The following is a 26,934-nucleotide window of genomic DNA, read 5'->3' on the forward strand; positions in this document are numbered from 1 at the left end:
GCGTAAACATTTTTCATACACGACAGCCTGGAATAAAGGGAGCATGTAACAGAGATTAAAAAAAAACAAGAGTGACACTGTAATTATTACCTTTCTTTGATCCAGCATGTACTATCAACAAAGGTTACAGCTCACAAGGTTACTATTTAGTTAGCATCCATGATAAAAATTGATGATTGGTTCATCATTTCAGAGGATCTGTCCTGGGTCCAACATATAAATGCCATTACAAAGAAAGCCTTTACTTAGAATTTTGTGAAGATTTGGCATGGCATCTAAAACTTTGACAAACTTCTACAGATGCATGATAGAGGGTATATTGACTGGATGCATCATGGCTAGGTATGGAAGCACTAATGCCCTCGAATGAAAAATAGTGGATATGGTTCAGTCCATCACGGGTGAAGCCCTCCCCACCATTAAGCACATCTACACAGAGCACTGTTGCAGGAAAGTGGCATCTATTACTAAGGACCTCTACCATCCAGGCCATGTTCTCTTATCAACACTACCGTCAGGAAGAAGGTACAGGAGTATCAGGACCCACACCACTAGGGTCATGAATTACTCCTCAACCATCAGGCTCTTGAACTAAAGGGGATAACTTCACTCAACTTCACTCACTCCATCAATGAGCTGTTTCCACAATCTGTGGACTCACTTTCAAGGACTCATGTTCTCATGTTCTCGATACTTATTGTTCATTTATTATTATTATTATTATTATTATTTTCTTTTGTATTTGCACAGTTTGTTGTCTTTTGAACAGTGATTATTTATCTGCCCTGTTGGGCGTGGTCTTTCATTGATTCTATTGTGTTTCTTGGATTTACTATGTCCACAAAAAAACAGATCTCTATAAAGTGATCTAAATTAATTACAAATATAAAACACAAAATAATTGATTGCATAAGTATTCACCCCCTTCAAGTCAGTACTTAGTAGATGCACCTTTGGCAGCAATTACAGCCTTGACTCTGTGTGGATAGCTCTCTATCAGCTTTGCACATCTGGGCATTGCAATTTTTCCCCATTCTTATTTACAAAACTGCTCAGGCTCTGTCAAATTGCATGGGCATCGTGAGTGAACAGCCCTTTTCAAGTCCAGCCACAAATTCTCAATTGCATTTTGATTACGTGCAGTGTTTAACTTATGCCAAACATAGCGTTTGGACTGATGGCCTAAAAGCTCAAATTTGGTTTCATCAGACCATAGAACCTTTTTCCAGCTGACTTCAGAGTCTCCCACATGTCTTCTGGAAAACTCCAGCTGAGAATTCATGTGATTTTTTTTATCAACAGTTGTTTTATGTGCAGTCTCTCCCATCTCAGCCACTGAAGCTTGTAACTCCTCCAGAGTTGTCACAGATCTCTTGGTGGCCTCCCTCACTAGTCCCCTTCTTGCACGGTCACTCAGTTTTTGAGGACAGCCTGGTCTAGGCAAATTTACAGCTGTGTTATATTCCTTCTATTTCTTGGTGATTGACTTAATTGTACTCCAAGGGATATTCAGTGACTTGGAAATTTTCTTGTATCCATCTCCTGACTTGTGCTTTTCACTAACCTTTTCACAGAGTTGCTTGGAGTGTTTCTTTGACTTCACGGTGTAGTTTTTGCCAGGGTACTGACTCACCAGCTGTTGAACCTTCCAAATACAGGTGAATTTTCACTACAATCAGTTAAAACACCTTGAGTGCACACAGGTCTCCAAAAACAGATCTCTATTTAACTAATTAAGTGATTTGCTGCTCCAGTGATGATATGGTGTGTCCTATTAAATGGATGTGAATAATTATGCAATAAATTATTTTGTGTTTTATATTTGTAATTCATTTAGATCACTTTGTAGAGATCTGTTTTCACTTTGACACAAAAGAGACTTTTCCTGTTGATCAGTGTCAAAAAGCCAAATTAAATCCATTGCGATTCAATGCTGTAAAACAATAAAACCTGAAAACTTATGGGGGGGGGGGGTGGGTGAATACTTATAGGCACTGTACATGTACTTTGATAGTAAATTTACTTTGAACGTTGAAAAAAATTGCATTTTGAGAATGCTCTGATCTCTTCAAACTTAAGTCTGCTTTAGAGTTTAGAATCAGAATTGGTTTATTATCACCGGCATGTGTCATGAAATTTGTCTGGCATTTTAATCTAATCCTCTATTAAGAATTACAAATAGTTAGAGATATTTTGGCATTTGTACAAATGAAAATAATAAGCACTCATGGAAGCGGAAATGTATGGATATGAAGTTGAAATGGTAAATAATAAGGGGATTATTGTACATTCATCTGTATGGCGCATGGAAAATTCAGACATAATGTCCGTGATCCCATATTAGTTTATGAGCTATTTTAAGAAAAACCAGATTCATTGATGATTCTTCATTTCCATAACTATTCCTCCAAGATTTTTTACCTAAGTTTTTGGGAAGAGTGGAAAAGAAACCCAGGTGAATCTTTGATTCTATAGGGAGAAGCACTGTCGACGTTTCGGGCCGAGACCCTTCGTCAGGACTGATGAAGGGTCTCGGTCTGAAACATTGACAGTGCTTCTCCCTATAGATGCTGCCTAGCCTGCTGTGTTCTACCAGCATTTTGTGTGTGTTGTTGTTTGAATTTCCAGCATCTGCAGATTTCCTCGTGTTTGAATCTTTGATTTCTAGTTATTCATTTTAAGGTTTCTACAATGTCAAATGTTGATAAGTTAATCAATATGAATTCAAAACAGACTCCCAGATGTTGTATTTGGCAAATGACTAAAACGAATTGAAAGATTTTAGATCTGTACCTACCATATGAAGGGTTAATGATGTAATGGCTAGTACTTATTAGGTGAGATTTGTCACACAATAAAAGTGCATAGCTTAATGTTTCACTTACTCAATACTCATCCTTGTGACAGAATCCAAAGTGGTGATGCCTGCAGCCATAAAATTGTTCTTGTATTGATCCATCTTGATTGAGTCCAGCCAATCATTCACTGAGACAAAGAAAGAGAATTCTGGGAGTTCACCCGGTGATTCTGGTAACCTGCATTGAAAGCAAACAGAAGACCTCATCTCTATTCTTTTTTTCCCAACAACTGCACTGGTATTATTTGGGTCATCTCCAAAGATATTGCATTTTGTTTCATTTGACAAGAATTCAATTGAGTCTAACACAGGGGAGCATCAACAAAATAGATTTGAGTATCTGTAATATGCATTTGTTTCACTGCCTCAGTTCATCACCTGAACAAAAAAGGATTTTATTTTCTCAGGTCTGCCATTAATTAATGTAATATTTGTGAACAAACCCAAACTACGCAATGCTCTTCAATATTTAAACAGTTCAGCTTGGGCAAATCTGTCCTGAACTTCCCGCAGGGTTTATGTATTCTTCCTTGGCTACAGTGCCCAGAGATGAATGTATTTCTCCAGATGTAACTGTATTTGCACACAGCTGTGCAGAAAACCTTAGCTCCTTCATATTCAAGATATTATATAAAATCCAGCAGTAAAAATCAGTGTTTTGTAATTCTGTAAAAGCTAGCTCACTACTTTATAGTGCTTTCAGCATTTGGACATCTAAATTTCTTTGCTCACCTACATTTCCTACATTCTTGTAACCAATAGTAAACTGGTTTATTAAAAGTAATACATACAAAATGTTAGACAAACTCAGCAAGTCAGGTAGCATCTATGGAGGGCAAGCTAGCAGCTGAAGTTTCAGGCCAAGACACTTGGTTCACAGAATTATTTTCGGTAAGTGTACACTGAAAACACAGCTTTTAGGAAAAGTATTGAGTAGAGGAGTTGGGATGTTGATGTTGAAGTTGTATAAGACGTTGGTGAAGCCCAGTTTAGAGATTGTGTGCAGTTCTGGTCACCTACCTACAGGAATAATATCAATAACATTTAAAGAGTGCAGAGAAAATTTACAAGATTGTTGCCAGGACTTCAGGACCTGTGTTATAGGGAAAGGTTAAATAGGTTAGCATTTTATTCTCTAGAGTGTTGGAGAATTAGGGGAGATTTGATAGAGGCATACAAAATTATGAAGAGTATAGGTAGGGTAAATGCCAACAGGCTTTTTCCACTGAGGTTGGGTGAGACTAGAATTAGAGGTCATGAGTTAAGGGTGAAAAACGAAATGTTTAAGAGTAACATAAGGGCGAACTTCTTCACCCGGAGGGTGGTGAGAATGTGGAATGAGCTACCGGAGGAAGTGGTGGATTTGGGTTAGATTTTAACACTTAAGAGATATTTGGATAGGTACATGTATAAGAGGGATATGGAGGGCTATGGTCCAGGTGCAGGTCAATGGGACGAGGCAGATTAATAGTTCAGCATGGATTAGGTGGGCCAAAGGGCTTGTTTTTGAGCTGTAGCATTCTATGACTCTATAAAGAAGAAAACAAGAGTATCGTAGTTTAATACTCCCATGCTTGTTATATTTTAGGTATTACCGTCTGCTTACTCTACTTGTTCTATGCTTTTGATATTTTCTTTCTCCATTTAATTTCCAGAAAATGATTAAATTGACTCCTTAGTAAATGGCGATGGAGCTTAGTTCCAGGACAAAACTTTGAAGAATGCCCTTAGCCTTCTGACTTCCAATGCAAACCATCTGAACATGATCTGCTCAAAAAGAATAAACACACTGAAATGTTTGGGATACAAAAATGGGACAGAAAATGTCTCTGATTAGCAACAAACAGTCTGCTGAAGGAATTCTGTGGGTTGAGCAGCACCTGTGGGAGGAAGGAAACCTTTAATGTTTTGGGTTAAAACCTGGCATCAGGTCTGAGAGAGGAAAGATGAGACGGCCAAAATAGAGATGAGAAGGAGACTGGCAAGGAAGGATTCCTAGGTGATTGATGGACTGAGGAAGGGTGTAAGATGGCAGACAGGTTGTGCTAGGTAGGGGAGGTGAAAGGGGTGTTGTTGAAAGACTGTGGCAGATGAATGACGGACAGAGGCTGAGAAAGTGAGAGAGAGAAAAAAGAAAAAATATGACAGATGGAACAAAGTGTCAGAGGATGATGGGAGACAGCTGCTGGAGGGAGATAAGCAGGAACACAAAGTGCTACCAGAGCTGGATTCAGATAAGTGAGAATGGTGAGAATGGAAACCATTCGAGAAGACGAGAGAGGTCACTTTACAAGGTCCATTTAACAGCATTTGAGTGGTTGATAGGCACAGTATCCAAAGCATAAAACTCTGTCAGGTGGTCCACAATCTAACAATTACACTGTAAAATTGACGGACAGTGAGGAGCAGTTGCTGCTGTTTCTAATTGAAGACCTTGGTTCACATGAATATTCTTTACCGGAATAAAACAACAAAAATTGGCAATAGAAAAGGTATTCAGCGAGACATTCTGAACTTTGGAAATGGAACACTTGCTAATCTGCTGCATATGCCAGTTTTCTCACCCTAGGAAAGAATACATATCTGAAACAAATCTTTCTTTATCTAGCAGCACTAATGATGTGCAAATAAAAGAAATGGTTATGCAAATTCTCAATATCTTTCCAAGTAATTTTCAATAAATGCCTTATTGTTGATTTTGTTTATGTATTTTTAATTTATGAGATTTATGATGTGATTCAACTTTGAGCTTTATTTTATATAAAATTACTGATATAAATTTAGTAGGTGATTAATAACTGTTGGTCCAAAATATAATTTCATTACAATTAATAAACACATAGGGCTGCAAAGATAATCAAGTGTAATAGAAAAAAAATGTATTTTTGCAGAGATTTTTCCCTAGCAGTAGTAGAAAGTTACCTTGCTTGTTAAAATTTATTTACTACACAAAGTTTTATTATACATTAATAAAGATACTTCCACTGAGCTTAAAAGCAATAAAAAAGTACCAAATGACATAAGTAAAATTCTAGACCATTGGATTCAAGAGGCTGATAGTTCTCTCACTAATTTGTGGTGAGGGGAGATGAATATACCCAAATCTAGTGACTGACCAGTGGTGATAGGGAAGATATAGGGATAGTGGAAGAGACAGGGGTTAGCAAAGCAACAAACTGGTAGATTTTAAAGATTAGCATGATTAAAACAAAATGGGGTATTTTTAGACAAAAAACATTATCAAAATAGAACTGAGAAGCCAAAACTCTAGAGTTTGATGTGTCTGATGCAATTGTAGACATCATTTCCATCCATTGTTTCCATTTCAGCAGCACAATTTCATTTTCATAAATTGAGTACTTCAGACGAAATTATACAATGATCCACTGTTTACTGTGGTGAGGCTTCTTACAACATGTGAGAAGATGCAGATGCTCAAATCTGGATCAAAAAATGAGCTGCTGGAGAACTCAGCAGATCAGGCAGCATCTGTCATTTCAGGTTGTGACCCTTCATCTGTGGGAGAAAACGGGTAGTTTAGGTCCTCCACAGATCAGCTGGCAAGGGTACTGGCAAAAATTTCTGTCCTCTTCCTACTTCAATCTCAGGTTCTGATTTGCTTTAAAAAGACCACCATTGTCCTGTACCTAAGACAATTAAGGTGACACATTATCCTTCGCAACTTCCACCACCTCCAAAGGGATCCTACCACTAAACTTATCTTTACCTCCCCTCCCCTCCATTTTCTGCAGAGATCACTCCCTCTGCGATTCCCTTGTCCATTTGTCCCTCCCCATTAAGCTTGCTCCTGGCACTTATCTCAGCAAGTGCCCTAAATGCTACACGGCCCATTCACCTCCTCCCTCGGCTCCACACAGTCCTTCCAGGTGAGGCAACACCTGACCTGTGAATCTGCTGGGGTCGTCTATTGTGTCCGGTGCTCCTGATGCACCCTCTTCTACATTGGTGAGGCTCATCATAAATTGGGGTACCGCTTTGTCGAGCATCTCCACTCCATCTGCCAAATGCGGAACTTCCCGGTGTCCAAACATTTTAATTCCGATTCCCATTCCCGTTCTGACATGTTGGTCTATTGCCTTCTCTTCTGCTAAGATAAGGCCATCTCAGGGTGGTGGAGCCACAGTTTATATTCCACTTAGGTAGCCTCCAACTTAATGGCATGAATATCAATTTCTCCTTCCAGTTAAAAAAAATTCTGCCCCCCTCCTTCTTCTTTTCCCCACTTTGGCCTTTGACCTTTTCTTACCTGTCCATCACTTCCCCTGGGTCCTCTCCTCCTTCACTTTCTTCTATGGTCCACTCTTCCCTCCAACCAGATTCCTTTACCTCCAGCCCTTTACCTTTCCCACCCTCCTGGCTTCACCTATCACCTTCTAGCTAGCCTCCTTCCCCTCCCCATCACCAACTTTTTATTCTGGCATGTTCCCCTTCCTTTTCAGTCCTGAAGAAATGCCTTGGCCCAAAACGTCAACTGTTTATTCATTATCATAGACGCGGCCTGACCTGCTGAGTTAGTTCCTCCAGCATTTTGTGTGTGGTGCTTTGGATCTCCAGCAACTACAGACTTCCTCGTGTTTACAAATAAGGTAATGTGCCTTAATGATTACTGGCCGGTAGCTTGGACATTCACAATCATGAATTGCTTTGAGAGTCTGGTGAACTCCAGCCTCCCTGACAAAACCGATCCACTGCAATTTGCCTGCCACCAAAACACATCCACAGTGGATGCCATCTATAATTCATCTCTGGAGAATCTAGATAATTGAGTTACCTATGTGAAGTTATTGTTTGACTACAGCTCTTGTCTTTAATACCATAATTCCAAGCAAACTCATCTCCAAACTCCTAGAGGTGGGACTCAACATTTCCCGTTGCAATTGGATCCTTGACATGCTGACCAACAGACCACACAATCAGTAGGGACAGGCACCAAAACCTCAGCCTCAATTATTCTCAACACTGGAGCCCCAACCCCTACTCTACTCACTATATATTCACAGCTGCAGGGCACTATTCAGCTTTCAACCTGAAGACCTATTCAGGTCTTCAACCTGAGCCTGAGTCTCCATAGGGTTCCTGTGCTGCCTTGTCCCTGTACCGAAGATGCCACGCCCCAGTGGCTCCAATGACTACAGACCGGTGGCATTGACCTCCCACATCATGAAGACCTTGGAGAGACTTGTTCTAGAGCAGCTCCAGCCTATGGTTAGGCCACACTTAGACCCCCTCCAGTTTGCCTACTAGCCCCGACTAGAAGTTGAGGATGCCATCGTCTACCTGCTGAACCATGTCTACACCCACCTGGACAAGCTGGCGAGCACTGTGAGGGTCATGTTTTTTGACTTCTCCAGTGCGTTCAACACCATCCACCCTGCTCTGCTGGGTGAGAAGCTGACAGTGATGCAGGTGGATGCTTCCCTGGTGTCATGGATTATTGATTACCAGTACGTGCGCTTGTAACACTGTGTGTCAGACAGAGTGGTCAGTAGCACTGGAGCTCCACAGGGGACTGTCCTGTCTCCCTTTCTCTTCACCATCTACACCTCGGACTTCAACTACTGCACAGAGTCTTGCCATCTTCAGAAGTTTTCTGATGACTCTGCCATAGTTGGATGCATCAGCAAGGAAGATGAGGCAGAGTATAGGGCTAAGGTGGGAAACTTTGTCACATGGTGCGAGCAGAATCATCTGCTGCTTAATGTGAAAAAGACTAAGTAGCTGGTGGTGGACCTGAGGAGGGCTAAGGCATCGGTGACCCCTGTTTCCATCCAAGGGGTCAGTGTGGACATGGTGGAGGATTACAAATACCTGGGGACATGAATTGACAATAAACTGGACTGGTCAAAGAACACTGAGGCTGTTTACAAGAAGGGTCAGAGCCGTCTCTACTTCCTGAGGAGACTGAGGCCCTTTAACATCTGCCGGACGATGCTGAGGATGTTCTACGAGTCTGTGGTGGCCAGTGCTATCATGTTTGCTGTTGTGTGCTGGGGCAGCAGGCTGAGGGTAGCAGACACCAACAGAATCAACAAACTCATTCGTAAGGCCAGTGATGTTGTGGGGTTGGAAATGGACTCTCTGACGGTGGTGTCTGAAAAGAGGATGCTGTCCAAGTTGCACGCCATCTTGGACAATGTCTCCCACCCACTCCATAATGTACTGGTTAGGCACAGGAGTACGTTCAGCCAGAGACTCATTCCACTGAGATGCAACACTGAGTGTCATAGAAAGTCATTGCTGCCTGTGGCCATCAAACTTTACAACTCCTCCCTCAGAGTGTCAGACACCCTGAGCCAATAGGCTGGTCCTGGACTTATTTCCACTTGGCATAATTTACTTATTATTATTTATGGTTTTATATTGCTATATTTCTACACCATTCTTGGTTGGTGCGACTGTAACGAAACCCAACTTCCTTTGGGATCAATAAAGTATGTCTGTCTGTCTGTCTTTAACTTCATCTACAAGTTTGCAGATGATTCCACTGTAGCAGTCTGCACCTCAAATAACAAAGAATCAGAGTACAGGAAGGAGATAGATAACCTAGTGGCATGTCACGTCAACAATATTCCCTTCAATGTCATCAGAACAAAAGAGCTGGCCATTGACATCAGAAAGGGGGTGCAGTACACACACCTATTTGCATCAGTGGGTCAAGAAGTTTGAAAGCTTCAAGTTTTGAAGAGTGAATGTCACCAAGAGTCTGTCCTGGTCCAATGATGTAGCCAAGAAACACCTCCCAGCCTCTGCTTCCTCAGGATGCTAAAAAAATTTGGCATGTCCCATTTGACCCTTACTAATTTTTTATCATGTGCATTTTATCCAGATGTATCACTGCTTTCAGAATCAGTATCAGAATCAGAATCAGGTTTATTATCATCAGCACGTGACATGAAATTTGTTAACGGCAGCAGCAGTTCAATGCAGTACATAATATAGAAGAGGAAGAATAAATAAATCAATTACAGTATATATATATCGGAGATTAAAAATAGTGCAAAATCAGAAATAATATATATTGGAAAAAGTGAGGTGGTGGTCATGGGTTCAATGCCCACTTAGGAATCAGATGGCAGAAGGGAAGAAGCTGTTCCTGAATTGCTGAGTGTGTGCCTTCAGGCTTCTGTACGTCTTACCAAATGGTAATAATGAGAAAAGGGCATGCCCTGGGTGCTGGGGGTCCTTAACAATGGATGCTGCCTTTCTGAGTCACTGCTCCTTAAAGATGGCCTGGGTACTTCGTAGCCTAGAACCCAAGATGGAGCCGACTAAATTTATGATCCACAACAGCTTCTTTTGGTCCTGTGCAGTAGCCCCCCCCCCCCCACCCCCACACCAGACAAGGACTCAGCCTGTCAGAATGCTCTCCATGGTACATCTATAGAAGTTTTTGAGTGTTTTTGTTGATATACCAAATCTCTTCAAACTTCTAATGAAGTACAGTCACTGTCTTGCCTTCTTTATAACTGCATCAATATGTTGTGACCAGGTTAGATCCTCAGAGATCTTGATACCCAGGAACTTGAAACTGCTCAATCTCTCCATTTCTGATCCCTCTATGAGGATTGGTATGTGCTCCTTTGTCTTATCCTTCCTGAAGTCCACAATCAGCTCTTTCATCTTACGGACGTTGAGTGTAAGGATGTTGCTGCAACACCACTCCACTAGTTGGTAATCTTGCTCCCGTACGCCCTCTCGCCTCCCTCTGAGATTCTACCAACAATGGTTGTATCATCAGCAAACTTATAGATGGCATTTGTGCTATGCTTAGCCACACAATCATGGGTATAGAGAAAGTAGAGCAGTGGGCTAAGCACATACCCCTGAGGTGCACCAGTGTTGATCGTCAGCGAGGAGGAGATATCATCACCAATCCACACAGATTGTGGTCTTCCAGTTAGGAAGTTGAGGATCCAATCACAGAGGGAGGTACAGAAGCCCAGGTTCTGTAATTTTTCAATCAGGATTGTGGAAATGATGGTGTTAAATGAACTATAATCGATGAACAGCATCCTGACATAGGTGTTTGTATTGTCCAGGTGGTCTAAGGCCATGTGAAGAGCCATTGAGATTGCGTCTGCCGTTGACCTATTGTGGTGATAGGCAAAATACGGTGGGTCCAATTCCTTGCTAAGGCAGGAGCTCAGTCTAGTCATGACCAACCTCTCAAAGCATTTCCTCACTGTTGATGTGAGTGCTACTGGGTGATAGTCATTAAGGCAGCTCACATTATTCTTCTTAGGCACTGGTATATTGTTGCCTTTTTGAAGCAAGTGGGAACTTCTGTCCATAGCATTGCGAGGTTGAAAATGTCCTTGAATACTCCTGCCAATTGGTTGGCGCAAGTTTCCATTGCCTTATCAAATACTTTGTTGGGGCTTTCCACCTTCTGAGGGTTCAACCTCTTTAAAGACAGCCTAACATCGGCCTCTGAGGCAGAGATCACAGGGTCACTGGGTGCAGTGAAGATCTTCACAGCTGTAGTTATATTCTCCCTTTTGAAGCTGGCATTGAAGGCGTTGAGTTCATCTGGTAGTGAAACATCGCTGCCATTCATGCTATTGGGTTTTGCTTTGTAGAAAGTAGTGTCCTGCAAACCCTGCCAGAGTTGTCGTACATTTGATGTCACCTCCAACCTCATTTGAAATTGTCTCTTCGCCCTTGAAGTAGCCCTCCACAAAACATGCCTGGTTTCCTGGTACAGACCTGGGTAGCCAGCTTTGAATGCCACAGATCTAGCCTTCAGCAGACAATGTACCTCCTGCTTTATCCACGGCTTTTGATTTGGGAATGTACAGCAAGTTTTTGTAGGCACACACTCATCCACATAGGTTTTAATGAAGTTGGTAACAACCGCATCATACTCACCCAGATTCGAAGATGAATCCTTGAATACGGTCCAGATCATTGATTCAAAGCAGTCCTGTGAGTGCTCCTGTGTTTCCCTTGTCCATACCTTCTTGGTCCTCACTACTGGTGCTGTAGTCTTCAGTCTCTGCCTATACTCAGGGAGTATAGGCTTTGTGTGGCATCTGGCCTGTCTAAGTTGACTAAGAACTGCAGAGAGTTCTGGATGCAGCTCAGCACATCACAGAAACTAGCTTCCCCTCCATGAATACTGTCTACATTTCTCACTGCCTTAGTAAAGCAGCCAACATAATCAAACTTCCCACCTACTTTGGACATTCCCCACATAAACACAACAGATTCTGCAGATGCTGGAAATCCAGAGCAACCACACCAAATACTGGAGGGGACTCAGCAGGTCTGTCAGCATCTACGGAAATGAATAAACAGATACCCTTAAATTTACCTGGTCCATTTCTGACACCTCCATTCCCTTTCTTGATCTCGCTCTGTCTATTTCTGGAGACAGTTTATCTACTGATACCTTTTACAAACTCACTGATTCTCACAGCTACCTGGACTATACCTCTTTCCACCCTGTCACTTGTAAAAATGCTATCCACTTCTCTCAGTTCCTCTGTCTTCACAGTATATGCTCTCCGGATAAGGCTTTTCATTCCACAACTAATGAAATGTCTTCCTTCTTCAAATTATGGGGCTTTCTTCCTCCACCATCAATGGTGTTTCATCCACACCTCTTCCATTTTGCGCACGTCTGCCCTCACCCCATCCTCCCGTCACCACATCAGGTGTCCCCACCTTCCGATACTTGAACATCGAACTTCCGGTAATTGCACCCCATTCCCATTTCCCTCTCTCACCCCATCTCCTTACCTGCACATCAACTCCCTCTGGTGCTCCCCCCACCCCCTTTCCTTTCTTGCATGGTCTTCTACCCTCTCCTAACAGATTCCCCTTCTCCAGCCCTTTATCTCTTTCACCTATCAGCTTCTCAGCCCTTTACTGTACCCTTACCTCTCCTACGGTTTCACCCATCACCTACTACCCTGTACTTCTTCCTCCCTCGCCCCACCTTCTTCCTCTGACTTCTCATCTTTTTTTTTCCAGTCCTGATGAAGGGTCTCGGCCTGAAACATCAACGGTTAACTCTTTTCCATAGATGCTGCCTGGCCTGCTGAGTTCCAGCATTTTGTGTGTGTTGGTTGGTTAAACAGACACTCTTTGGGCCAAGACCTTTCATCAGAACTGGAAAGGAAGAGACAGAAGATGACAAAATAAGAATGTGGAATAATAATAATAATAATAATAAGAAGAAGAAGAAGAAGAAGAAGCAGAAGAAGAAGAAGAAGAAGAAGAAGAAGAAGAAGAAGAAGAAGAAGAAGAAGAAGAAGAAGAAGAAGAAGAAGAAGAAGAAGAAGAAGAAGAAAATAAGAATAAGGAGTACAAGCTCGAAGGAGATAGGTGAAGGCAGGTGGGTGGGGATGGGGATGATTAAGAAGCTGGGAGGTGATAGATAGCCTCCAACCTGATGGCATGGCCAAGGCCTTCTCTTCAGCCATGATGAGGCCACTCTCAGGAGGAGCAACACCTGATATTCCATCTAGGTAGCCTCAAATCTGATGGCATGAAGATCAATTTCTCCAGCTTCCAGTAATTTTTCTCCTACCTCCTCCTTCGTTCTTCTTCATTTCCACACTTTGGCTGCTCTATTACCTTTTCTCTTCACCTGCTTATCACCTCTCCATGGTGTCCCTCCTGCTTATCTTTATCCTATGATGCACTTTCCTTCCCTAGCAGATGCCTTCTTCTCCACTTTACCTTCTCCACTTTTCACCTCCCAGCTTCTTACTTCTTTCCCTCTCCCCCATGCACCTGGCTTCACCTATCAGAGTACAGGAAGGAGATAGATAGCCTAGCCTTCTTCTCTTTCCCCTCCCCTACCTTCTGCTGGCATCTTTCCCCTTCCTTTCCAGTCCTGATGAGGGCCAAAACGGTGACTGTTTATTCATTTCCATAGATGCTGCCTGACCTGCTGAGTTCCTACAGCATGTTATGTGTGAAACTTCTCAGCTTATTAAACTTTAAAGGCCTTCCAGATTTGCCCTTCCTATTGGGCAGAAATTTTTTAAAAATGCCTGAAAGCACACAGCACCAGGTTCAAGGCCAGTTTCTATCCCATTGTCATAAGACTATTGAACATTCCACTAACACGATAAAACGAACTCTTGACCTTACAATCTATCTCAGATTGGCCATGCAGCCTATAGCCTATATTTCTCTATAACTGTAACACTTTATGCTGCATTCTATTATTGGTTTGCCTTGCACTGTTGTAATGAAATGATCCATATGGATAACATTCAAAATGAAGTTTCTCACTGTACCTTGGTACATGTGACAAGAATAAACCAGTTTCCCAATTTAGACGATGAAGGATCTTGACCCAAATTGATGACCATCCATAGATGCTGCATAACCCACTGTGTTCCTCCAGTTGCCTGTTTTTGTATCTTATCACATGTGACAGGCATTGCACTTATTTCCTCAGCCTTCAATAGTAATTATTTTGCCTTGTAAATCACTAGAAGTGCCACTTGATTGCCGAAGAGGAGCCAAAATAGGAACACAGCATGCTAGAAATACTTACAAACTCTGGTAGCATCTGTGGGAGAAGAAGCATTATTTACTTTTCTGGTCCCAAACTTTTCACAGGAATCTTTCTAAGCAATGACTTGCCCACAGATGTTGACTCACCTGCTGAATACTTGCAGCATTTTCTGATTTTATTTCAGATCTCTGGCAAATGGAGTGTGTCGCTTCTGCCAAAAGTGTGAGCTGATGATGGTTAATTCCAGGAGGTATGAACTCCTGGCCAAATGAACAGGGCACCCAGGCACTTGTGCGAATGATGGTCCCAATATTTCATGCTTTAACCACTCATTCAAAGGATTTTTGCAAAAGAGCATATTGTAGAGAACAACAGAAAAGGAAATGTGGTGCTTTGATTAAATCAGGATATTTTAATTTTTATCTAAAATATTCTTGCAATGTATTTCATTGGTGTTAGGAATGTGGCTGCAGAAGACTTACGGTAACTTAGACTACCGTCTAACTAGTAAGACTACGGTAACTTAGTTTAAAATACTTGGTTAGAAATTGAGTTGAAATTGTAAGTGTAATACAAGATGCATATTTTTTACATTGCACTTTTAGTACCTGCTACTAAGCACAAATTTCTTTCTTATGATCTTTGGTTGCCATGGTGCCCCTATCAAAGGAGCAAACAAAAAGACATACAACACAGTGCCACCTTTTAAACATTTTTTCTTTAAACTAATGTAACTACTTCATTGGAATTCATACATACCTGCACCAATTCCCTACACTGAGTGATTCTACATGAAACATATTTTCTGTCTCCATCAGCTCCCTCCCTTCCCCTCCCCCTCAAAGAATTCTATTTCACTTCAGTGAAAGTAACGCAGTGACATTAACACATGGTGAGGAAAACAGGGTAAAGCAGCTGTTTTACCTCAGCTCAAAAATGGAGCTTTCACCATAGGCAATTATTTCAGTGGAAATACCAAATCCTTTCTCAACAGTCTGATAATCAATATTAATTATTTTTATCTCCCTGGGTGAATGAAATGTGGACAACAGTCTGGATGATTATTACTTTGGGAAGTTGGACTCTGGGTTGTTAGAGCACACAAAGCTTTGCCACAGGGAATAATTGAGGAAGTAAAATTACATCCTTTAAGTGAAAATAGCATTTGAAGCAGATTAAGTAAGGGATCTGTAGGAAGAGGGAAAATAACAAGGTCATTTTGGAATTGTGCCTCTGAAGAATCTGTGGAGTATTGTATTTGTCTAAATCACCTCACTCAATACTCTGGGTAAGTACAGCTAAATTAACAGCCAAAGTAAGGTATGTTATAAAATACAGCATTGCTGCCACTATACCAGCACAAAATCTAAGGGGTAGTATTTTTCTCATTTATCATACAGAATTAATTTGTAAACACAGGTGCAAGGCAAGAATTTGTGGTTTGTCAATTAAAAGCAAAAACATTGATCTTTCTGCAAAAAGAGATTCTGTGAAACTGAATAATTTAATTGAAAATGCAAATTATAGATACCTCTTTCTTGGAATATTTTCTGTCCATTCAAAACATATCTGGCATAAATGGTGCACAGAGGAGTTTTGCTCTGTTATCAGCCACTTAATTGGAATATAGTGTGCAGTTCAGTTTGCTCTACAGAGAGAAAGTAGTAGCAGTGGAGAGAATGCAGAAGAATTTCATCTGGATGTTACCTGGAATAGTGGGCAGGCGAGAATGGCTATGCTGAGTTTATTCTTAAGGGAAGTCGGAGTCTGAGGGAGTGACCTTCTAGAGGTTTACAAAGTTATGAGGGCCAAAGACAGCATAGCCAGACAGAGCAAGGGATTTTAGAATTAGAGAGAAGGGAGGGGGTTAAATTTAAAGGTGATCTGTAGGTAAGCTTTATATAAAGAGGAATGTGGCTATCAGGAGCAAACTGCCAGATGAGGTGCTGGAAGAAGATAAAACTATGTTGTTTAAAAGGCATTTGGATAGGTACTTGGGTATGAAAAGCATAGAGGGATGCAGGTCCAATTCAGTAAAATGGGATCAATGTGGATAGCCATCATAGCCATCATAGACAAGATGGGCCAAAAGGTTCTGTTCCTGTGCTGTTTAATTCTATCAATAATTCTAGCTGTCGAGCAACAATCATATGCGGAGAGTTTCAAAACAGTCCTGACTCTGGCGTTCTAAATTTGCAATATTTTAAAAGCAAATTTACAAATTGATGTGACAAATACAGAGACCTGGAAATATTGCACAACTCCGAACTTACACTATTGCAGTTACTGAAAGCTGTTGAGAAATACTTGAAACTTTTCAGTGTACCCACCCATGTACTTCTTCCACTAAGGTGTGAAGGCTGCTGGGATTACGAATCACCTTGTCCAGGAAGCTGACGATTTCGGTGAACTTTGGCCTGTGATTACGTTCCTTTTGCCAACAATGAAGCATGAGCTGATGGAGAGTGACTGGGCAGCCCATTGGCGAAGGAAGACGATAGCCTTCTTCTATCGATAAAATAACCTGTAAGGAAATAAGAGCACTTGAATACTTGCTTCTTCAGAAATGCAATTTAATTTACATGTTTTAAAACAAGCTGTAAGAGCAGCAAACATTATTTTTGTAATAACACAGAACTGCACAGCTCTGCAATGTGCTTTCCTTTTCAAATGTTTGTCCTAGTTTCCTTTGAACATAGAAAATAAACCTGCCTTCATTACTTCCCTGCAGTGTGTTCCAGATTATAACCACAGATGGCACAAAAAAGTTATTCCTCATGTCACTTTTGTTTCTTGTCACCTTCATTCTATGTTGCCTGGTTCCTCATCTTCCACCAATGGGGACAGTATATTTCCCAACCAACTAGACACTTTGTGATTTTAAATATCTCAGTCAAATCCTGTGTCAACCTCCTCTGTTCAAAGGAGAACAACCCAAGCTATCCACATAACTAAGGTCTCTCATTCCTGAAATCATTTGCTTGAATCTCTTCTGTATCCTTTTTGAGATCTTCACATCATTCCTAAAATACAGCACCCATAACTGGACACTGACCCAAAACAATGGTTAAACCAGTGTTTAATCAGAGTCATTCGTAAGGCCAGTGATGTTGTGGGGGTGGAACTGGACTCTCTGACGGTGGTGTCTAAAAAGAGGATGCTGTCCAAGTTGCATGCCATCTTGGACAATGACTCCCATCCACTCCATAATGTACTGGTTAGGCACAGGAGTACATTCAGCCAGAGATTCATTCCACCGAGATGTAACACTGAGCATCATAGGAAGTCATTCCTGCCTGTGGCCATCAAACCTTACACCTCCTCCCTCGGAGTGTCAGACGCCCTGTGCCAATAGGCTGGTCCTAGACTTATTTCCACTGGGCATGATTAACTTATTATTATTTAATTATTTATGGTTTTATATTGCTATATTTCTACACTATTCTTGGTTGGTGTGACTGTAACGAAACCCAGTTTCCCTCGGGATCAATAAAGTATGTCTGTCTGTCTGTCTGTCTGTCTGTCTGAGTCACAGAGCAAAATAGCACAGAAACAGGCGCTGTGGCCCAACTGGTCCATAGCGACCACAGCGTCTTTCCTTCTTGACTCATTTGCCTGTGTTTGGACTATAACTTTTTAAGCCTTTCCCTCCATTTACCTATCCAAAAACCCTTTAAATGTTTGCTATTTAAACAGCCTCGCCCACTTCCATTGTCAGCTAATTTCAGGTACGCACAAAGTTCTGTGTAAAGAAGTTACCTCTGGGGTCTGTTTTAAGCCATTCCCTTGTTATCATGTACCTGTTCCCCCTAGTTTTGGACTCTCTGACCCTGGGGAAAGACTATGACAGTTCACCTTATCCACACCTCTCATGCTTTTATAAACTTCTGTGAGGACCCCCCTCATTCTCCTGCATTTCAAGGAATAAAGATCCGGTGTGGTCAATCTCTCTCCACTACTCAGGCAGGCAGCATCTTCTTCTGCGCCCTCTCCAGCTTGTCCTTCCTAATAACAGGGTGACCAAAACCATACACAATACTCTGTAAGTACAGCCTTGCTAACAATGTATAACTACAAGATAATGTTCCTACTCCTAAACTCGATGCCCTGATTAATTAAGGCCAGAATGCTCAACACCTTCTTCACCATGCTGTCGACATGTGTGGCCACTTTCAGTGAAGTGTGGACTTGCACTGCCTGGTCCCTCTGTTCCACAACACTAGTCAGGGCCCTGCCACTCACTCTACAGGTCCTATCCTGATTTGACTGTCCAAAGTGCAATATCATCTAAATTAAGGTCCATTTGCCATTCCTCAGTCTGTCTCCCCAACTAATCAAGACCTCTTTGTAATTTAATGTAGTCTGTTTCACTAACAACAGACTTTAAGATTAACAATCTTAAATTTTCCAATTTAATAAAGAAAAAGATTTAAAGATTAGCTTTATTTGCCATATTTACATTGAAATATCAAAACATACAGTGAAATGAGTTGTTTGCTTCAAAAACCAACGTAGTCTGAGGATTGTGCTGAGGGCAGCCTGCAAGTATTGCCATGTTTCTGATGCCAATGCAGCATGCCACAACTCACTAACCCTAACCCTAACCATGCATTTCCAGAATGTGGGAGGAAACTGGAACATCCAAATTAAACACACACGGTCACAGGAAGAACGTTCAAACTTCTTACAAACAGCGGTGGAATCAAACCTTGATTGGTGATCGCTGGTGCTGTAAAGTGTTGTGCTAACTATTACATTACCGTGTCACCCTGTACCAGCAGCAAACTTGCTAATTGTGCCATGTATATTCATGTCAAAATCATCTACATAAATAATTAATAACGGGGATCCAAATTGGGGCACTTGACTAGTCACCAGCCTCCAGTCAGAGAATTGACCTTTAACCATCACTCCCTGCTTCCCATCACCGAGCCATTTCTGAGACCACCCATTAGCTACCCCTGAATCTCATGCGATTTAATCTTCCAGATCATCCTGCCATGCTGGACCTTGTCAAGGGCCTTACTGTAGTCCATATAGACAACATCCACTGTTCTATCTTCATCTATCCCCCTAGATATTTCTTCAAAATGCTCCAGAAGACTTGTCAGCCTCTCAGTCCACCAAATCTGTACCAACCAGCAGGCACCTATTTACACTGGTTCTGTTCTTAATGTTCTCTGCACCTTCCATCAATTCCCTTCCAGATTCTACCATTCACCAACAGACTAATGATATTTTAGAGTGGTCAATTAACCAACCAATGACATCCCATGCAAAAAATCATGCTGACTATTCCTGATTAGGACTTGACCATCCAAATGATGGTAGATCTTGTCCCTCAGAATGCCCTCCAGTAACTTCCCTACAACTGAAGTCAGGCTCACAAACTTCAATAGTTACCTTATTATTCTTGTATGGTATTCCTTTACTTATAAAGTACGCACGTTTGCACTGTCACTTCAACTGATTTATTTACCTCTAACTTCAGATCCCTCTATTTCTATCTCCTTTTAATTTTGTCATTTCTACTTTCGAATCACTTTACATTATATTCAGTCAGCCAGTAGCCTGCCCATTCCATCTCCCAATCTATATCCTCAAATACTGTACTACTACCATTCTCATCACAGTTCACCACTCTTCTTTATACAGTTCATATTCTCTGACTGATAATATGATTGGGGTGGATCATCACAGAATGAACAACATTACAACTAATTTTCATGTTCACTAAAGCTACTGAAGACTTCTGCAATTAACACAGGAAGTTTTCAAAGTGATATTATAGTTTAAGTTTCTGCCTAAATTAATTTTCATAATTACATAGGGTCATAGGGTAACACAACACAGTAACACGGTTTTTATTCCACTTTATCTATGCCGAGGATCTTGCCTGCCAATAGTAATCACACTTGCCTGCATTAATTCCTTATCTCTCTATGCTGTCCTGATTTAATCAAGCACCTCTCCTACTGTTCCTGACCTCTTTTGTAAAGGTTTCATAGCGAAAGTATGGGTCCAGAAGAATTTTCTACCTTAAAACAATTTATGGATATCATGCAGTTTAAAATCTAAAAATTAAACGCAATTAATAACAAAATTAACTATATAAATAACATACATCTTGGTTGGACATCTCCCAGTAAGGTCTTTCCCCATATGACATGACTTCCCACATTACAATCCCATAACTCCATACGTCACTTGCTGAAGAGAACTTTCTGTAGGCTATTGCTTCAGGAGCAGTCCATCGAATAGGAATTTTTCCACCCTGTGTTAAGAAACAACCACATGTGAGTTAGCTGTGCAATAAGATACAAGCATATAATCTTATGAACTATGAAATTAATAGCCTACTCCAACCCTCTAGCCATCTCCACTATTTAATATGGTTGTGTCCAAATTCTGCATTCTTATCGATCCCATGCAATCATCCACCCTTTGATTATCAGTTATATAGCTAAATTAACCTTAAAACTATTTATTTATTTACTTCCTTCCACCGCACTTTGTGGTAAAGAGTTCCAAGTAACTTTCTGGTAGAAAAGGTTTTGCCTCATCTCTTTCATGATGGCATTCCTTTATTTTCAAACAGGACACATTCAACATGGTACTTTCTTATTCTGCTTATAACTTTGTCTAATTTGATATTAAACTAACAAATTCACATTCTTCTTTTACAATGATTAAGTTTCTGGGAAATCTTGGTCTTGCAATATCTAAAGTTTTGTAAAAGTCTGATACTTAGCAAAGTTTAGACAGGACTAACCATGGTCTGCTGGCAACCTTGGGGATGGTAATGAGAATTACTGATAGTCAGGCTTGAGGTCTTCTCACAGCTAGTAGGACTAAGACTCCAGGAAAACAATAAACTCTATGTAAATTTTTGAATTTAAGCTAATGCTGCCAGGATATGTAAATCTATAGAATCAATATCCTGCATGTACTTGGAAAGGCAGATGATGGTGGTATGGCAAGGTGCATCCAAGTCACTGGCAAAGATCTAACAGGCATAGGGATGTTGAAAATTAAGCAGTTATAAAGGCACAACATTTTTTATATGAAATGTTCTATATTACTTCTCAGCTTTCCAAAGGTTGTATAGGGTGCAATGAATGGCCATATCAACATAAAATGAAGGTTTGAGTCAGATGTCCAAGAATGAAATGGAGTCCATAAGCAAATGAGTTTGCTTCCTCCTCCATTAAAAGGCTAGGTGTGCATGAATAGGTGATCACAATTCTATCTCCTTTGCCAGAGCATTGGAGAGGGATAGGAACAAACCATTTAGGAAAGCATTTAATTGGAGTAAGGAGAAATATGAATCTATCAGGCAGGAACTTGGAAGCATAATTTGAGAACAGATGTTCTCAGGGAAATATATGGCAGAAATGTGGCAAATGTTCAGGGATATTTGCGTGGCATTCTGCAGAGATACATTTGAATGAAACAGGGAAAGGATGGTAGGGTACAGGAACCGTGGTGTACAGAGACCGTAGAAAGTCTAGTCATGAAGAAAAGCTTACAAAAAGTTCAAAAAACTAAGTAATGATAGAGATCTAGAAGATTATAAGGCTAGCAGGGAGGAGTTTAAGAATGAAATTAGGACAGCCAGAAGAGGCCATGAGAAGGCCTTGGCAAGCGGGATTAAGGAAACCCCCCAAGGCATTCTACAAGTATGTGAAGATCAAGAGGATAAGACGTGAAAGAATAGGACCAATCAAGTGTGACAGTGGGAAAGTGTGAATGGAACCGGAGGAGATTGCAGAAGTACTTAATGAATACTTTGCTTCAGTATTCTCTACAGAAAAGGATCTTAGTGATTGTAATGATGACTTACAGTGGATTGAAAAGCTTGACATTAAGAAAGAGAATGTACTGGAGCTTTTGGAAAACATCAAGTTGGATAACAATATGTTATCGGACCGGGATTGGACAAGATGTACCCCAGGCTACTGTGGAATGCAAGGGAGGAGATTGCTGAGCCTCTTGCAATGATCTTTGCATCAACAATGGGGACGGGAGAGGTTTCGGAGATTTGGAGGGCTGCAGGTGTTGTTCCCTTATTCAAGAAAGGGAGTACAGATAGCCCAGGAAATTATAGACCAGTGAGTCTTACCTCAGTGGTTGGTAAGTTGATGGAAAAGATCCTGAGAGGCCAGATTTATGAACATTTGGAGAGGCATAATATGATTAGGAATAGTCAGCATGGCTTAGTCAAGGGCAGGTCATGCCTTACGAGCCTGGGTTGAATTTTTTGAGGATGTGACTAAACACATTGATGAAGGTAGAGCAGTAGATGTAGTGTATTTGGATTTCAACAAGGCATTTGATAAGGTATCCCATGCAAGGCTTATTAAGAAAGTAAGGAAGCATGGGATCCAAGGGGACTTCCTTGCTTTGTGGATCCAGAATTGGCTTGCTCACAGAAGGCAAAGAGTGGTTGTAGACTGATCATATTCTCTAGTGGTGTGCCTCAGAGATCTCTTCTGGGACCCCTTCTCTTCGTGATTTTTATAAATGACCTGGATGAGGAAGTGGAGTGATGGGTTAGTAAATTTGCTGATAACACAAAGGTTGGAAGTGTTGTGAATAGTTGAGAGGACTGTCAGAGGTTACAGCGGGATGTTGATAGGATGCAAAACTGGGCTGAGAAGTGGCAGTTAGAGTTCAATCCTGATGAGTGTGAAGTGGTTCATTTTGGTAGGTCAAATATAAAGGCAGAATATAGTATTAATGGTAAGACTCTTGGCAGTGTGGAGGATCAGAGGGATCTTGGGGTCTGAATCCATATGACACTCAAAGTTACTGTGCAGGTTTACTCTGTGGTTAAGAAGGCATACAGTGCATTGGCCTTCATCAATCATAGGATTGAGTTTAAGAGCCGAGAGGTAATGTTGCAGCTATATAGGACCCTGGTCAGACCCCACTTGGAGTACCGTGCACAGTTCTGGTCACCTCACTACAGGAAGGATGTGGAAACTATAGAAAGGGTTCAGAGGAGATTTACAAGGATGTTGCCTGGACTGGGGAGCGTGCCTTATGAGAATAGGTTGAGTGAAATAAGATGATGAGAGGCATTGATCATGTGGATAGTCAGAGGCTTTTTCCCAGGGTTGAAATGGCTAACATGAGAGAGCATAGTTTTAAAGTGCTTGGAAGTAGGTACAGAGGTGATGGTTTTTACGCAGGGAGAGGTGAGTGCATGGAATGGGCTGACGGTAACAGTGGTGGAGGCAGATACAATAGGGTCTTTTAAGAGACTCCTGGATAGGTACATGGAGCTCAGAAAAATAGAGGACTATGGGTAACCCTAGGTAATTTCTAAGGAAAGTACATGTTTGGCACAGCATTGTGGGCCGAAGGGTCTGTATTGTGCTGTAGGTTTTCTATGTTTCTATGTGTCTATGAATGGGACTTTCCCAATATAATGGTTAAGGGCACTGGCTAGACAATAATATGCTCCTAGGCTTGGAAATGATGGAAGATCTAACACCACAAACTGCACAGAATGAATCTGTACCTTGAACTTAGCAGTAACAGTTTTGTCTCTGCTCTGGTTATAGGTATGTGTCAAGTTCTATTCTAATAAGTGACACTTCAGTGTAACAAGGGACATTAACTGTTAGAAGTGCCTTATTTTATATGCTCCTTTAAAGTGTGGTCCCCACCACTTACTCAAATTACGTTTTACAGCATGTCCCTTCCAACTGTTAACCATCCTCACATTAATTTCCCTTCACATCATTGCCACTTGTGAATGCAGGAGTCTGACAATTGCTTTGGAACATGCTAGCTCTATTTCCAAGATTTGATAATTCTTACGTTACTCATTTCACTTTCAATAACTGGTTGTGCCAAAACTGGAATTCTAACAAAGGCTGACCAATAGTTTCAGAAAAGGAGACATAGCTTTAAACGCCTAAATCCTTGAGTGAACATCGTAAAGAATGCTGTGTGAATGTCCATCCAATTTGTGCAGCAAGGGAATAACGCAAGCAGACAAAAGGCTGAGAAAGGTCAAATACTGAAAAGAATTGTGGTGCATATCTGAAACCAGAGAAAATGCTGCAGATGCTGGAAATCTGTGCAACACACACAAAATGCTTGAGGAACTCAGCAAGCCAGACAGCATCTATGGAAGAAAGTACAGTCAACTTTTCAGGCTGAAACCCTTCAGTACACAAACAAGAGAAAATCTGCAGATGCTGTCAACACAAACAGGAGAAAACAAGCCAAAGGGTTTTGGCCGGAAACATCGACTGTACTTTTTTCCATTGATGCTGCCTGGCCTGCTGAGTTCATCCAGCAATTCTGAGTGTGTTCTGGCACATATCTGAGAGGGATCAGAAAACAAGTTCTCCAAATGCTATTAAAGAGGAGAATTAACAGTTAGAGAACGTAAGGTGCTGGTGTTCAGCAGGTCTTGGTACTCTCGTATCAGGATCATTGGAAGCTCACAACCAGAAAGAAATTCACTGACTTCATGTACCAACTTGTTATTTGTTACCCAAAGAAATTCTAGCTCACAGAAGGTATGAATATAAAATCCAAATCCCTACTCACCATTGTCATTGATTTCTCTACTGCTTCAATTCCCATTTATTGTTTATTTTCCTTCTCTTTCATTCATTCTGATCCATTTTCCCAATCTACTTTCACAAATTTAACTGCAGCACAATTGAACAGGACTCCATCTGACAACAGATGATATTTACACTCAGTGGCCATTTTATTAGGTACCTCTTGTACATAATAAAGTGGCCGCGGAGCATATGTTTGTGGTCTTCTGCTGCTGTAGCCCATCCACTTCAAGCCTCAATGTGTTGTGCATTTAGAGATACTCTTCTGCACACCACTGTGGTAACTCGTGGTTATTTGAGTTACTGTTGCCCTCCTGTCAGCTTGAACCAGTCTGGCTATTTTTCTCTAACCTCTCTCATTAACAAGATGGGTTTTTTGCCCACTAAACTTGCACTCATTGGATTGTTTTTGTTTATAGCACCATTCTCTGTTAGCTCTAGATACTGTTGTGCATCAAAATCCTAGGGGATCAACGGTTTCTTAGATACTCGAACCATCCCATCTGGCACCAACAATCATTCCATGGTCAAAGTCACTTAGGTCACATTCTTTCCCCATTCTGATGTTTCTTCCTTTCTCTCTTTTTCCAATATTTTTATTAAATTTAATATACACAAATACAGAATTCATAAGGATACTTATTATAAATCAAAATAAGATAGCACAAAATGCACTATATATAAATCACACTGCTATGATCACAGTATCCCATATTCATGCATGATCAATCAAATAAAATAAATTGAATTATGAAATACAATAATATAGTTAATTATATTATGTTTCGCCTGAACAACAAGAGGACTTCAGGACCATATCTGCATGTTTTATGCATTGACTTGATGCCACACAATTGGCTAATTATGAATTTGCATTAACAAGTAGGTATACCGATGTACCTAATAAAGTGGCCATTTAGTGTATATTTTTTCTCTCAACCAGAAGCTTCCAAATATTTTTAAAGTGCAACAATTCCAAAGGCACATGTGTTAACAATGACTACCATATCCCCAATATCAAAATTATCCAGGGACGTCTGTACGTGGCTAATTTTTTTGTGATATAGTATTATAAGAAACTGGATTTTCAGAAGGTCAATAGTAATATCCACATGAGAAGCTGAAGACAATACAGGCCTTAAATTTGAATTTTTCCAAAAGCATTCTTATTTGCCATTGGCCCCGTTAATAGGAAAGGACCTCAATTTAGTCTATTTATTAAGAAAATTTAGATGGGAAAGGGGGAGTGAGGAACAGGATAGCAGCAATGCTGATTGGAAAAGCCTTCAACTGTATCATAAAGCTAAGATAAGCATCAATCCTCTGTCTGCAAATGACTGGAATACACACACAATATTGTAGAAATCCTCAGCATAGATCAAAGCTGTGTATCCTTTGCTCTCCATTGTCAGGCTGCTTCTTGTTTATGGATTCCCAATCCCAATCCTCATCATTCATTGCTTCCTGCACTAATTTATATTTAGTCTTACAATGCAAACAGCAGCTTCTAAATGTAAGTTTCTCAACATATATATATATATATATATTTAAAGACTAACTAAAAGCAAGACTTGCGTTTATATGCACCTTTCATTAACTTTGGATGTCTGACAGCAACTCAAAGCTAGCAAAGCACTTTTAAAATGCAATCACTGTTGTAGCACAGAAAGAAACATTGAAAACACACCACTAAAAACACAGCAACATGATGGAACCAATGTTGCATTCAATGGAATTTCAGACATACATTAAAAAGCACAACTACAAAATAAACACGTACACTCAGCAAAAAAAAAGCAATGAATTTCTAAATTCACATTTTCTTCTGTTTTTTATTCCCCCATTTTTCTTCTAAATAAAATCTATTAAAGAATAAAAAAAATCAGATCACCTCTTCCTGTACATAATTCTTCATACTCCTGATCAAAATTTAATGTAATCAATGCACTTTAATAAAGTTTCTCAATCTGTTTTATTTAGGGATGATATTAATA

At 40.7% G+C, this 26,934-nt stretch overlaps 1 protein-coding gene across 5 annotated transcripts in view; it reads right to left on the reverse strand.

The window, feature by feature from the left end:
• epha6 (eph receptor A6) overlaps window positions 1-26,934 on the reverse strand; it is a 691,207-nt gene that overhangs the window by 20,264 nt on the left and 644,009 nt on the right. For all 5 annotated transcript variants that reach the window (XM_073045584.1, XM_073045587.1, XM_073045586.1 and 2 more), the window contains 3 exons: window positions 20,479-20,628; window positions 16,685-16,878; window positions 2,886-3,035 (listed from right to left, as the gene is read on the reverse strand). In XM_073045584.1, coding sequence (XP_072901685.1) covers window positions 2,886-3,035; window positions 16,685-16,878; window positions 20,479-20,628 — 494 coding nt within the window. The remainder of the gene's footprint in view (window positions 1-2,885; window positions 3,036-16,684; window positions 16,879-20,478; window positions 20,629-26,934) is intronic.

The sequence above is a fragment of the Hemitrygon akajei genome, chromosome 5 (genome assembly GCF_048418815.1).
Source record: "Hemitrygon akajei chromosome 5, sHemAka1.3, whole genome shotgun sequence".
Lineage (NCBI taxonomy): Eukaryota > Metazoa > Chordata > Chondrichthyes > Myliobatiformes > Dasyatidae > Hemitrygon > Hemitrygon akajei.